A 12,241-nucleotide genomic window follows, 5' to 3' on the forward strand; every position below is an offset into this window, starting at 1 on the left:
AGGAAGTGGGAATTATAATTTTGTTGTTTTGTGGAAACACTGATTTGAGTTGGACATGTGTATGTGAGCAAATTAACTTCTTTAATTCTCTAATTTTGGTCCTTAGGAATTACCGGTAACCTGTTTTGGTTTGAACATGTTTAGTAGAGTAAAACAAGTTGTATAATCCCTTGACTTTTGTCATTTGTAGCGACTTGGGGAAATACCCTATATTATTTTGGTTGTGTTCTGATTATAAAAGTAGTATTGAATGAATGTTCTTTAATTTGTCAGAATTTCTTCCTAATCACATGCAAATACGCTAAGAAAAAAAGTGCTTTTGAATAAACAGGTGACGCTGCAAATTCAATTTAAGATTTTAATTCTTATCTACAGATCTTTTAACGAAAGTTCAGTTTTTTTGAAAAATGATCTGGCAACACTGGTCCCACGGACAGAGTTGTCATAATCCCCTAGCTGAGAGTGGCTGGCAGATAGGGTGGTGGTAGTGTATGAACATGACTTTACAGATCTGGGTAACACTGCAAAAATGGCTCTCCTGTGGCGTCGGCAGCAGGCTGTCTGTCGAACACAATTGGACCGTGTCATGGTTCCAGACCGTGGACTGAGCAGACCCGGTGTACGCACCCTAGAAGTGTACTGTAAATGGTAGTGGGTCATTATGAAGGCTGAAAATCAAAAGAATAATTGTAACATCTTTTGCAGATGAAGAACTGGGTGATGGAAGGCAAGGGCATGTTTATCAACACTCTGGAATTCAGAAAATGAACGTTGGCTTTGGTCTAGGCAGAGGTTACGCCAAATCCACAGAAGTTCTCTGTGTTTCATGAACAGCGGAGCCCTCGAGTGTGTATTTTTGTGCCCCCTCGGAATTTATGGTAGATTTAATCTCCGCTTGAACTTTTGAGGTTCTAATTGCACAACATCCCTAAACTTCTTGTAACCACTGCCTCTTAAAGCAGACTCTTAAGGAAACTGTAAAATTTCTAGGAACTGATTTTGCGGGGAGGCTGTTAGGCCCATACACTTCCCTAGTATTTCATTAAATCCTTAAAGAAATATCTAATTTCTCCCATGGAACAGTCTCCCTGAGGATGTCATTGCAACTGGAACTAAAAATTTTCAAGTCACGTTGCATAACTACCCTGTTATTCTCCTTGCATTTAAATACATTTTTTATCTATTTATTAATTTATTTTTTCTTTTTAATAAGAAATCTCTTCTGAGCACCATATTCTGGAAACTTGAATTTCAAGTCAGTGGCCCTGGGGCTGTCCCATATGAAGAGTTTATCTTCTGAATAATAATAATGATGATCTTGTGAAAGTGACACTTTACAGGCATTCTGATACGTTGCAAAGCCAGGTCATGGATCACAATTTTTACCCAACAATGCTGGCGGAAGCTGCTGGGTCATCAACTCTTCATGGAATTTAGGAGAAGAAGAGAAAGAGACTTGAGAACAACAGGGTCTGCGTCTCGGAGATGTCACAACTGTTAATCTCCCGATGCTGAAGGTAAAAAAGGAGAAAACAACTGATACAAAGTGTTAAATGTAGATATTAGTCATTCATTACAAGCAAAGTGACCGAAAAAGTGCTATAATTGTGGATATTAAAACATTTTGGTCATTCATTAAAGTTCAGCAACAATTAATTTGAAGGATTTGAAAGTTTTTGTTTTTGTTTTTAGATAGCTTGACAAATGTGCAGTATCATTTTAGTTGACTTTGTTCGGTATAATTTTGGAGATCCAGAAAAACTTTTTTGGAGATGAAAACCTTAAAACCTTTTCACTTTCGATTTCGCTAGCGCTGAATGACCTCATAGGTCTCAGCATGGCCTTTGGCAGAAAGTTTATATTCCATTCCAGTACAGTCAAATGCAAGAAAACTGCTGCAGCTAGCAGCCCAAGGGATACTGCAAAGAACCTTAAGTAAGAGGCATGCCTATGCAGACCCCTATGTAAAGTAAATGACTGTTTTGACCTATGATTGAAGGATTTATTTCAAATTTTTACCACTTATTCTACAACTAACGAATGAAAATTTCACGGTGAAATGTAGAAATTCGGCCTCTAAGTTCATTTTTTTTGCAGTTGAAAAAATCATGACGTCACACATTTTAAAAATAATGTGCAGAATAAAAAGTTTCACTCAAAATAAATTTGCCAACAACGAAATCAAGATATATAGTTATACTACACCTGTAAAAGTTTAAATAACTTGCTTCAGTCTTCTTGGAGAAATAAACATTTATTTAAAAAAATAGGTTTTGAGAAAACAGAAAAAGAAAAACATTTTTGGACTTTCAAAAATCCTGAGACAATCTGGACATCTAGACCAAGTCATCCCTATATCATTGTAACTCGTTGTCTCTGACACGTTCCATAGAGAGAATGGGATATTTTAGTGAGTGACAATTAATTTTGAATAAATTTTTTTTCACACTTGATTTACATGCCTTTTTTTACAATTATTTACATGATTTTTTACAGTTTGTCGTTCACAGTGCCGTACAAGTAATGAACAGAATTGTCCATGAACCAATCTAAACATTTTTTTGAGAAATATATCTTCAAGATAAGAACTATTGACAAACTTTTTATTCCACTGGGACGTTTCGGCTTTAACACGTTAAGCCATTTTCAACCTAAAATAGAGGCAAAACACCAAAACATAAAACTTTATACTAGTAAAATACAAATCAAAGAAAGGTCACACTACGTTACCATAAAAAAACACACTACTCGGAAAAGAAAACATACTGACTTAAAACTAATACAATTCAGTGAATTACTATAGCCAATAAAACAGAGAAAACCAAACTTAAGACGAGATAAAAAAACCATCAAATGTTTTTTTTCAAGATTTGTTGTTCTACGAAAAGCCACGCAAGTGATGAACAAAATTGTCAATAAACCAATCTAAATTTTTGCTTTTAGCATTATCGCTTTCGGGGTATGTTTATTTAGACATAAAGTAGTTGAAAACTGTTAATAGCTAAATTCGATCATTCCTAATAATTCGGCGGTCATGTGCCCCTAATGCCTGCAGTGAATTGGGTCAGGTGCACTAACGGCAGTTTCCTCCCCCTCCCCTGCTCCTCTTTCACTGATGTTTTTGTAATAAAAACCAGCATCTTTGGCTCCAGGGTGGTGTCAATACAACGTCATCCCAGCTGAACTGAGCGTGGGATTTGACGAGACTTGCTCTCGATTAGCTACGAGGAATTCCGGCAATGGTGAAGCTTTGGTGTGAAAAAGCAGGTGACGATGTTTTACGAATTTGTTGATGAGGTAAAGTTTTCTTTCATTTTGTAAGGTTCTGCTTTACTTACTGCATCTGTTTTTACACAGTGTTTTTTTTTATGTAGATTAAAACTCCTCTTAACAGCTGGCTCAGGTTTTATATTTAAGGTTGTTTTTCGACAGAACCCAATGCTCTGAAATTCCGGAGATCGTACAGAAAAAATAATTACAGTTTTGTCGTTTGTTTGCGAAAAATACGTAAATTACTATAACAATAACAAAAATAATGCTCTGTTTTGCAATCTAGAACTAACGGGGAAGAATCGACGTATAAACAGTAGTCAGGAAAATATTTATAGTTTTGTAAGATTTACGAAAATTTAAATTGAGGATACGAATGACGTATATCCTCGATTGATGTCATAAAGGATAAATTACTGGAAACTTAGAAAGTAGATTATTTATTACGCTGCACATAACGATAAACTCTTTCATTCTCATGTTCAGTGAAAACTTAGATAAAGTTAAAGGGCCATTTTTATTTATTAGTGTGAATAAATAACAAACAATATATATATAATATATATATATATATATATATATATATATATATATATATATATATATATATATATATATATATATATATATATATAATAATATATATATATATATATATATATATATATATATATATATATTTGTATATAAGAAACAAATGTACAGTAAGAGGGTTGCAGCTGAGGACCGAAAGGATGCTGAAAAGAACTTTAAGTAATGCTTTTGGAGCTCAACGAAGGCCAGGTTTAGAGGCGCATCGGACTGCAGCTTTAATGGTTTAACATCCTGTTTAATAAATAAGGATTTAAGAATTATTCGGAAAAAAAACACATTCTGGGATCTAAATCTTATTTCCATTGCTTTTTTAGCTTCAAGTTAAATTCATTATCGATATTTTAACACAGGGCTTTTTAGTCTCACTGAGTTGAGTCTCATTCCATGAGGAAATGACGTATTTTCAAAAATATTTTCTTGATGACAACTGCTTCCCACCCAAACCATTGTTTTAGGCACGACAACGAATTTTTAAACAAAATTATTATTCCAAAGTTAACTGTATGTACTGCCTTCAAATTCCCTTTATTTGCCAGTCTCCCACTAATACATAAAAATAATTATGTTGAATTATACATAACCATCATATTCCGGCTATCAGTATAAAGCTAATATCGAGAAACCCACCAACAATTGGCTCTCTGCTTAAATATAAAGAAAGACTAAGCCTTTAAATGACCTCCGGTGTAGTATACAAATCTACTTAACAATGATGTGATTTGGGGGTCATATGTCGGTTACACACGGAAGATACTGAATGTGAGGATAGATTCACATCCAGAACAATGGTTAAACTATGGAACCTTGAATTTCTAACATACGAGATCACGTACAGAAGTGTAAACATAAAATAAATAAGATGTTTTTGAGATACTGGGCAGAATCTCGAACGACAAATTCCTGACAATTTTGAATCCGCATTTATTAAGCAGATTGTTCCTTAGTACAACCCCAGTCCTGTGCCACGCGTCTATACCCGACGGAATTTTCCTGAAAGCCAAAGTTCCCCTTGTTATCATGTAGTTACTCCCTTCTACCTAGCATATGGGAGTGCCTTCTCTCTCGTATTTCAATTTACATTTATTTTCGTTTTTACTTTCACTGACTTTTTGTTTTTATTTTGCTGTTGTATGAATCATTTCAATGTTTAAAAATTAGTTTGTCTAAACGGATTTCTTCTTGAAATACTTGTTTTCAGTTGCATCTTGGTAAAACCTCAAGAATGAATTTTTCCAACACTAAACCCTGACCTAAAAGTCTATAATGAAATCCGAGTGGATCTGATCTTGTTTGTCCTCCCAGGTGACAGTAGGGGAGACATGACACAGCCACCCACACCCATGCAAACCAGTTTGTCCGACCCGTTTGTAATAATTATCCAAAATTTGTCCTAGGTCTAACATGGTTATTGTATTACAGGCTGTTCCTCAAGGTGTAACTTGCATAGAAGATGGAAAGAATCCTGGTGGGACGCGTTTTCTTCAGCCTGTAAGAAGGAGTAAGTATTCTTTGCTTGTCTTTCTGTTGGATCACTTTACAGTACACACTTCAAAGTTATTATAGCATTAGATATTTCCCTGCTATCGGGCTCAGAAAGTCGTTCCTTGAAATAGCTTTTTCCCGGCCATAGATAGACTTTAAGTAACAAGAACCTCTACTGGAACAAGATCAGCTTAACCCAACGGCAACTTTGACGACCATGAGAGACTGGTACCAGGGTTTCATAAAGCCACCTAAAAGTGTCTGCTCAGTTACTCTCTTTACCTGAGGTCCAAGTAAGGCAGTTTCACTAGGAAACCAAACTAGTAAGCATATCCCTAAGCATTACCTCCTGTAGTGAGAGAGGAATTGAAAGGAGAGTGAGAGAGCCATCAAGTTGTGTCAGGCTGCGGACTTCACTTGCTCAGGAGCAAAGAGCTCTACTGAATCTGATAGTCTTACGTTCCAGCAGAGCCTCTTGGTTGTCATAACATGACAGTACATTCCTGTTGGAGTGAAGGAAATCTTGACTGCACGTTCGTCGAGAGTCATAGTTACAGGAATGGATTTTGTAAAAAAATTTCAGATTTCCCTCAATACTTGCTAGTGGATTCCAGTAACGATAGACTTAACAGTAAGGAGTGTTGATATACAGCTATATAATTAATCTGTTGCATTCCTGTATACGAGAACCAATTTTCTTATTTCACTAATATTACTTGAACACTTCTGTCATTCCTTCTTATATGCTTTGCATGCACGAGACATATTGTGCAATATCTGGCTTGAGTTTTGATTTTGATTTTTCAGGAAGCTGGACATAGACACGGAGATATGTCCTGCGTCCACTGATTCACAGTACATAAGAATGGTAAGATGAAATTGTCATGTATGTTATTTCGTATAATCACGTTGATTGGTTAAAATTTGCATCTCAGAAATTCAGTTTTGCTTTTTATGCTTTTGTTTCGTGTTTCTTAAATGTTATCAGTTGCAGTTTCAATTCAAAGTACACAAATGAAAAAGAATGGAAGTTTCAACTAGCGTTTCTAAAAAACAAAAGGAGAGTTATCAGTATTGTACAAATGAGTGATTAGTCTACAGTTTTATGCACTCCACTGATGAATTATGCAACCCGCATAAAGTCACGCCTTCCCTAGATTAATATTTCAAGCCATTTAGCCCAAAATAATTAAAATAAATTAGATTCAATTAATGTCACTGATTCCTCAAAGCTTGGCGTTTCTCTTTCATGTCAGCTTGGCATACCGGCCCTGGGATTCTCGCCGATCAACAACACGCCGATTCTCCTCCACGACAACAACGAATTCCTGAACGAGAAGATATTTTTTATGAGGAATCGAGATCTATGCGACCATTATCCCAGCCCTGGCTAATCTGAAACCTTAATCAAATGCCTTCAGTCAGTGAACCGTATAATTCTTGCTATAACTCGAGTTTTAACCTTGGATGATCAGGAACTGAATAGCATGGGACTAGCGTAACTGCAGAACAGAAGTATGATTGGCTATCAAGGTCTTTTTGGAATCCTGTAGTCTTTTGACGAAATCATTCCTGGTACGTTTCATGACCTTATCATCCTGCGATGTATTCTTATTGTAATTATAATGTTTGGATCATAAACTACTTTCTTAGGAGACTGTATTATGCATTAGCAGGCTTGGGTCTGCGTCCAAAGTGTGTCTCAGCCACCTAGCCTAGTTTTATCCTAGGCCCAACTTATGTGCATTAGTTTTAGACGAGTCACTGCCGCCTTCATCCTTAACTATGGAATTGAGGATATACCCTTTCTACAGCTCACTAAAACCAACTACTATGCACACATTCTCTATCTGACTCACGTCCATCTTGCATGAACTCTCATTTCTGTTGTATAACTAATTTAAAATTATTTCTCCATTCTTTTATTAAGCCTACCATTTATGTGTCCTGTTATGAGGTCAATTTCATCTTTTCTCGCCATATTTCTATAGTTGCGGGCAACATCCCTGCTGACCTATTGATCCAATTCTAGAGATTTCCATATTCCTATACTAGCTCCTCCAGCTATGACATATATTTATCAATAGCCCATTGTTCTGGTCTTAATTTGAACTCTTCTTCTTCTTGTAAATCTTTCTTGTGTTTCAGACATTTTCATTAACGAGATTATGATTAGTTATATCTTTTCAGCTATGGCCACTCAATTAACTTTCATCTATTTAGCACCGACATAACTTAATTCCTCACCATTTTCTCTCTTCTCAGTGGACTGGTGAATACTTTATTCTAGTTCTAGCCCTCCCACCTACTCCACCCTTTTCACTCAGCTACCTTTGCATCAAAATCCCCTAGTGCGGCCACACCTTTCTGTTGAAACCTAGCCAGATTGAGACCTTCCCAGTAACTTCCTGTTCAACCATATTCCCTACGTTCTCCCTCTACCCTCATCATCACCCAAATAGCACTTATACTTTCACACGTCCCCATAATTTCCATGACTCACCAAAACTTTCTCCTCCATTGCCCTACATCTGGCAGGCTCACTTGGTCTTGATAATTGCAATTTAAAATAAATGATGGTGATAGAATGATCTGATTCCAAGTTACAAATATCCAAAAATAGTGTGTTCAGTATCCTGAATAACTAAAAATATCGGAAGTATTTTAACATCCGGTTCGAAGGACCATAAAAGGAAAAGCTGTGGCGAAAAAAATTGATTGTGTGGACAAAGTGGACTGTATGCTTAATGTTGTTATTTGGTCAAAAACCGCTAAAAGTCTTACGTAACAACACCACGCCCCTTTGGGTTTCTAAATTACGGGGAGATATCTCAACCCAATTCATTACTAACGAGGATAACACACTAATATCATCACTGATTACTACCACAATTACATTATTACTTACTGAGCAGTCCCTATAGACATGAACTCAGATCATAAATTGTTGCGAGATACGACGAGGTACGCCCCTCTCTCTCTCTCTCTCTCTCTCTCTCTCAAAATCTTGCGAGTACTCACGGGGTTGATTTTCAGACCTTAGAGGACCGCTACATGTTAATTGTTTCTATAAGTTACTTACGTAACCTTAAAGCATGAACACAATACAAGTTTATCAGATCAAATTATATTCACCATTCTTAAAACTGAAACACAGGAAAATGAAATAAAATGGGGATATTGAAACGCATCTGTTGAACTTAGTTAAACTAATTTAATAACTAAAGGTGAAACATATCAAAGAATAATTACATAAGAGACAAATAAAATGAATTACCTGCAAAAGGGGATTATAACTCAATGGCACTCAAATGAACCAAGTTACAGCAGTTCAAAGGCTAAGGGCAATCACCCTTTCAAAGTCCACGCACACATCACTACACGACACTAGATATCAGGTCTACTTGTGAAGTTGAGCTAAGAAGCTGTAATGTCTGGGTCCTGCATTCAAGTTATATTGGGGAAAAAAGAGACAAGTTATACAAAACCACGAATACAAAACAGACTTACAAAGTTTATATGTACATAAAAAGCTTTAAGACAACCTTGCCTGTTATCAAAAATAAATTCCAAATATAATATTGCGCAATTTCAACATATTGCTAAATGTAGTGAATTAATTGGTGGTGTGTGACAATACAATTTTGGGCGACGTCACACCCATACAGTGCACGCACACACGCATACACGCCCGTGGAGGGGCGCGAAGAGGGGCGATCAGAGGGCGGGGGAACAACTACCCTTCCTTTCCCCTCTCCCGAACTCTTGACCTCGGTTAATGGCTTCTCTGGCGAGAGTTACAAACAAGATCTAATAACACCAACTATTACTATACGTGGTGCAGTGCATTCACTAAGAGTTATTTCAAGCATAAAAATGAATTATTATAAATAAAACAGTACTCCAGACATCATGCTAGAATCATAATAAAATCAGGCAAAAATAGTGTAAGAGTGTCATTCTCGAATTAGATGGTTCTTTCACCCTTATTACGATACAATAGAGACGTAAATATTTTACAAAATACATAAGCATGCGAATGAATATATTTGATTTCACGAATACAGATACAAATACAGTAACATAGTTCTTGTCTGTCGATGACCTGACAGACGGCAATTCACAACGAAAACTCAAATCAATAATTTCTTATGAAACAGACGATCCTAGTAGCTCTGCAATAATAGATCGCACGAAAACAAAAACATCAGAAAAATCGTTGTGAGAAGAATTTCTCACACCCTCCCTCACCAAAAAATCATACAACACATGTATAGTGTCCTGATAAAACTCCTTCTCGAATCAACTGTTTTCTTTGTTCGTCGGCCTTAGCAGCAGTTCTTCTCATGGGCCGACGATCATACATCACTTGCAGTGGTGGGGGACCTGTTAAGGTCGCGGGCCTCGCCTGCTTCATTCCGTCCGCTTTCTGTTGACGATTTCTCTCTAACATTACATTGAAGTGGAATGACTTGATTCAATGGTCTCGTAAAATTTCCACTTGCTGTTTTTATCTCGACCGTCCTTATAACATTATCAGGTCCTGCGTGGAGTTTTTCAATGATTCCCAAAGGGTACTTGTATCTTTTACAATTATCATTTGCTATAAGGACTAAATCCCCTGTGCTTAATGGACAGATGTTTGAAGACTCGATGTTCCTGTGCCTCTCTCTAAGAGAAGACAAATAGTCAAGTAGCCACAATTTCTCAAATTTTCTTATCGTCTCACACAAGCTTGCATAGTTCTCTCTCAATTCGACGTTCTCATTGAAAGGTACGTCGACAAACTTGTTCAAAGGAGGAGCCATTGTAAAAGTTCTGCCGTATAAGAGTTTGGCAGGGGTGAGCGCGATGTCGGCGTTATCTTCGTTGACATATGTTAGCGGCCTGTTATTAATGATGTTCTCAGCTTCGGCGACGATGGTAGTGAGTTCTAAAAAAGAGATCCTTTTTCTATACAAGGCCCTTTGTAAGCATGATTTCACTACTCCGATCAGTCTCTCGTAAAAGCCGCCTTTCCATGGTGACCGGGGAGTTATGAACTTCCATTCTAAATTATGATCCATCAAATAATTTCTCACCTCGGGCTCTTCGCTGACATCTCTTAGAAACTTACTAGCTGCAATAAAGTTTGGTGCATTATCACTTATCAAAACCTTTGGAAGTCCGTGTCTTGCAGCGAATTGTCTAAAAACAAAGAGGAATTCTTGTGCATTCATGGATCTGCACACATATAAGGCTACTGCTCTTGACGTAGCGCATGTAAATAACAAGACATACGCCTTCTCATCTTCAGCCTCGTTTTCGGACACGTTAATGTTTCCCGTATAGTCGACGCCAACACAAGAAAAAGGTACTTCATGCTTAACTCGTTCGGGTGGCAGTGGGAGAAATCCAGGTAGACTTAGCAGTTGATTTTGTGCTTTCTTGCACAATAAACACTCTTTCAGAATCTTCTTAACGGACTGCCTCATTTTTCCAGCCCAAAACTGTTGTCTCAACCACAAGCGTATTCATGTTGCAGTGCAGGTTGAGTACGTGATAGTGAGACACTATAAGTTGCCAAGGTGCCGATTATGACGATACTGCGCTTAGCGAATTCGGCAAAGCTGCATTGTGAAGTCTTTCTCCCTTGGCACCGAATGACACCGCTTTCATCAACATAAAGACCAACTGTCTGATAAGATTCCTAACTCAGAAGGAACACTAGAACTGGTTTGTAACCCATTAGTCACCGCATAATATAGCGTTGGAAAGGCTTGACGTTGCATGATTCTGATTAAAACAAGTAAATTATTGCTTTCCCTGAATTTGTCGGGAAATAGTCTTCTCCCAAACAGTATCAATCTACCTACAATTCTTAATGCATGTTTCAGTGAAGAGAATTCAGAACAATTAAACACAAGTACATCATCATCAGGTTTCCTCAAAACTGGTTCTACAATATTTTCATTGACATTAACAGACTCTCTGTAAACTACATCCTCTTGTTCTGGAAACTGATTTCTGTCAACAATCCAGGTAGGGCCATGAAACCACAAACCCGGTTTACTCAAAAGAGACATTGAAATACCTCGTGTAACTAAATCAGCAGGATTATCCTCACTGGTGACATATAGCAACCTGATGTTATGAGCGGACTTAATTTCTTTTACTCTGTTGACTACAAACACTTCTTTAGATCTTTCATAAAATACCCAACTCAAAGCTACTTGGGAGTCACTCCAAACAGTGCAATCTGAAATTTTATCCCCAAATATCTCTAACAAATGAACAGCTAGGCGCATGCCTATTGTCAAAGCAAGTAATTCTTGACGGGGAATAGAGAGCGGAGGGCTCGGGGCTACTCGAGACTTGCTCATTAGCAAGTGGCTTGTGTGCTTACTACTAACAACATACGCACAGGCTCCATAAGCCACCTGAGAGGCATCAACAAACACATGTAAACTACAAGTTCCTTCATTAAAACAAGATCTAGGGACTTTGATCTCCTCAATAGATTTGAGTTGGTTTAACAATTCATCAAACTCTCCCTTTAAATCCATCATCAGTTCGTCATCCCAATCAGCTTTCAGTTCCCAAATTTTTCACAAATAGTTTTCCCCTTGATTGTTACGGGGAGTTAACATTCCTAAAGGATCAAAGATGGTTGAAAGGAGAGAAACAACCTTTCTCTGGTCAAAGTACAAAAACATTTCAGATTATTCAAATAGGTAACAATCTGAGAAGGGGTCTTACACTCAATGAGTCATTATAGGTATCCCACAAAAGACCGAGTAGTTTTACTGCATTCAAGCTGACAGTATCTGGGGGTATGCTTATCATTAAATGAGCTCAAATTAAGCCCATTCTCCCAAAGGCATATTAGTTTTACATAATTTGGTTTACCTTATTA

At 37.2% G+C, this 12,241-nt stretch overlaps 1 protein-coding gene and 1 pseudogene across 1 annotated transcript; one reads left to right on the forward strand and one right to left on the reverse strand.

Moving 5' to 3' along the window:
* The window catches only part of LOC136842775 (aminoacylase-1-like), a 29,237-nt pseudogene extending 22,484 nt beyond the window's left edge, over nucleotides 1-6,753 (forward strand).
* Nucleotides 6,754-9,704: 2,951 nt separating this feature from the next.
* On the reverse strand, nucleotides 9,705-11,891 carry LOC136842782 (uncharacterized). The gene is made up of 2 exons (XM_067110615.1): nucleotides 11,198-11,891; nucleotides 9,705-10,465 (listed from the first exon to the last, which is right to left on the reverse strand). The coding sequence occupies exons 1-2, from the start codon at nucleotides 11,889-11,891 to the stop codon at nucleotides 9,705-9,707; spliced, it is 1,455 nt and encodes a 484-aa protein (XP_066966716.1).
* Nucleotides 11,892-12,241: the final 350 nt, after the last annotated feature.

Source organism: Macrobrachium rosenbergii, chromosome 2 (genome assembly GCF_040412425.1).
Source record: "Macrobrachium rosenbergii isolate ZJJX-2024 chromosome 2, ASM4041242v1, whole genome shotgun sequence".
NCBI classification, from domain to species: domain Eukaryota; kingdom Metazoa; phylum Arthropoda; class Malacostraca; order Decapoda; family Palaemonidae; genus Macrobrachium; species Macrobrachium rosenbergii.

What these genes read in the sequence shown, in the direction of transcription:
- LOC136842782 (XM_067110615.1), bottom strand. Translation starts at nt 11,891, where the DNA reads ATGGATTTAAAGGGAGAGTTTGATGAATTGTTAAACCAACTCAAATCT. An exon ending in ACATGCATTAAGAATTGTAG is followed by an intron (nt 10,466 to 11,197) that starts GTAGATTGATAC and finishes ACTTTATTGCAG; the next exon opens with CTAGTAAGTTTCTAAGAGAT.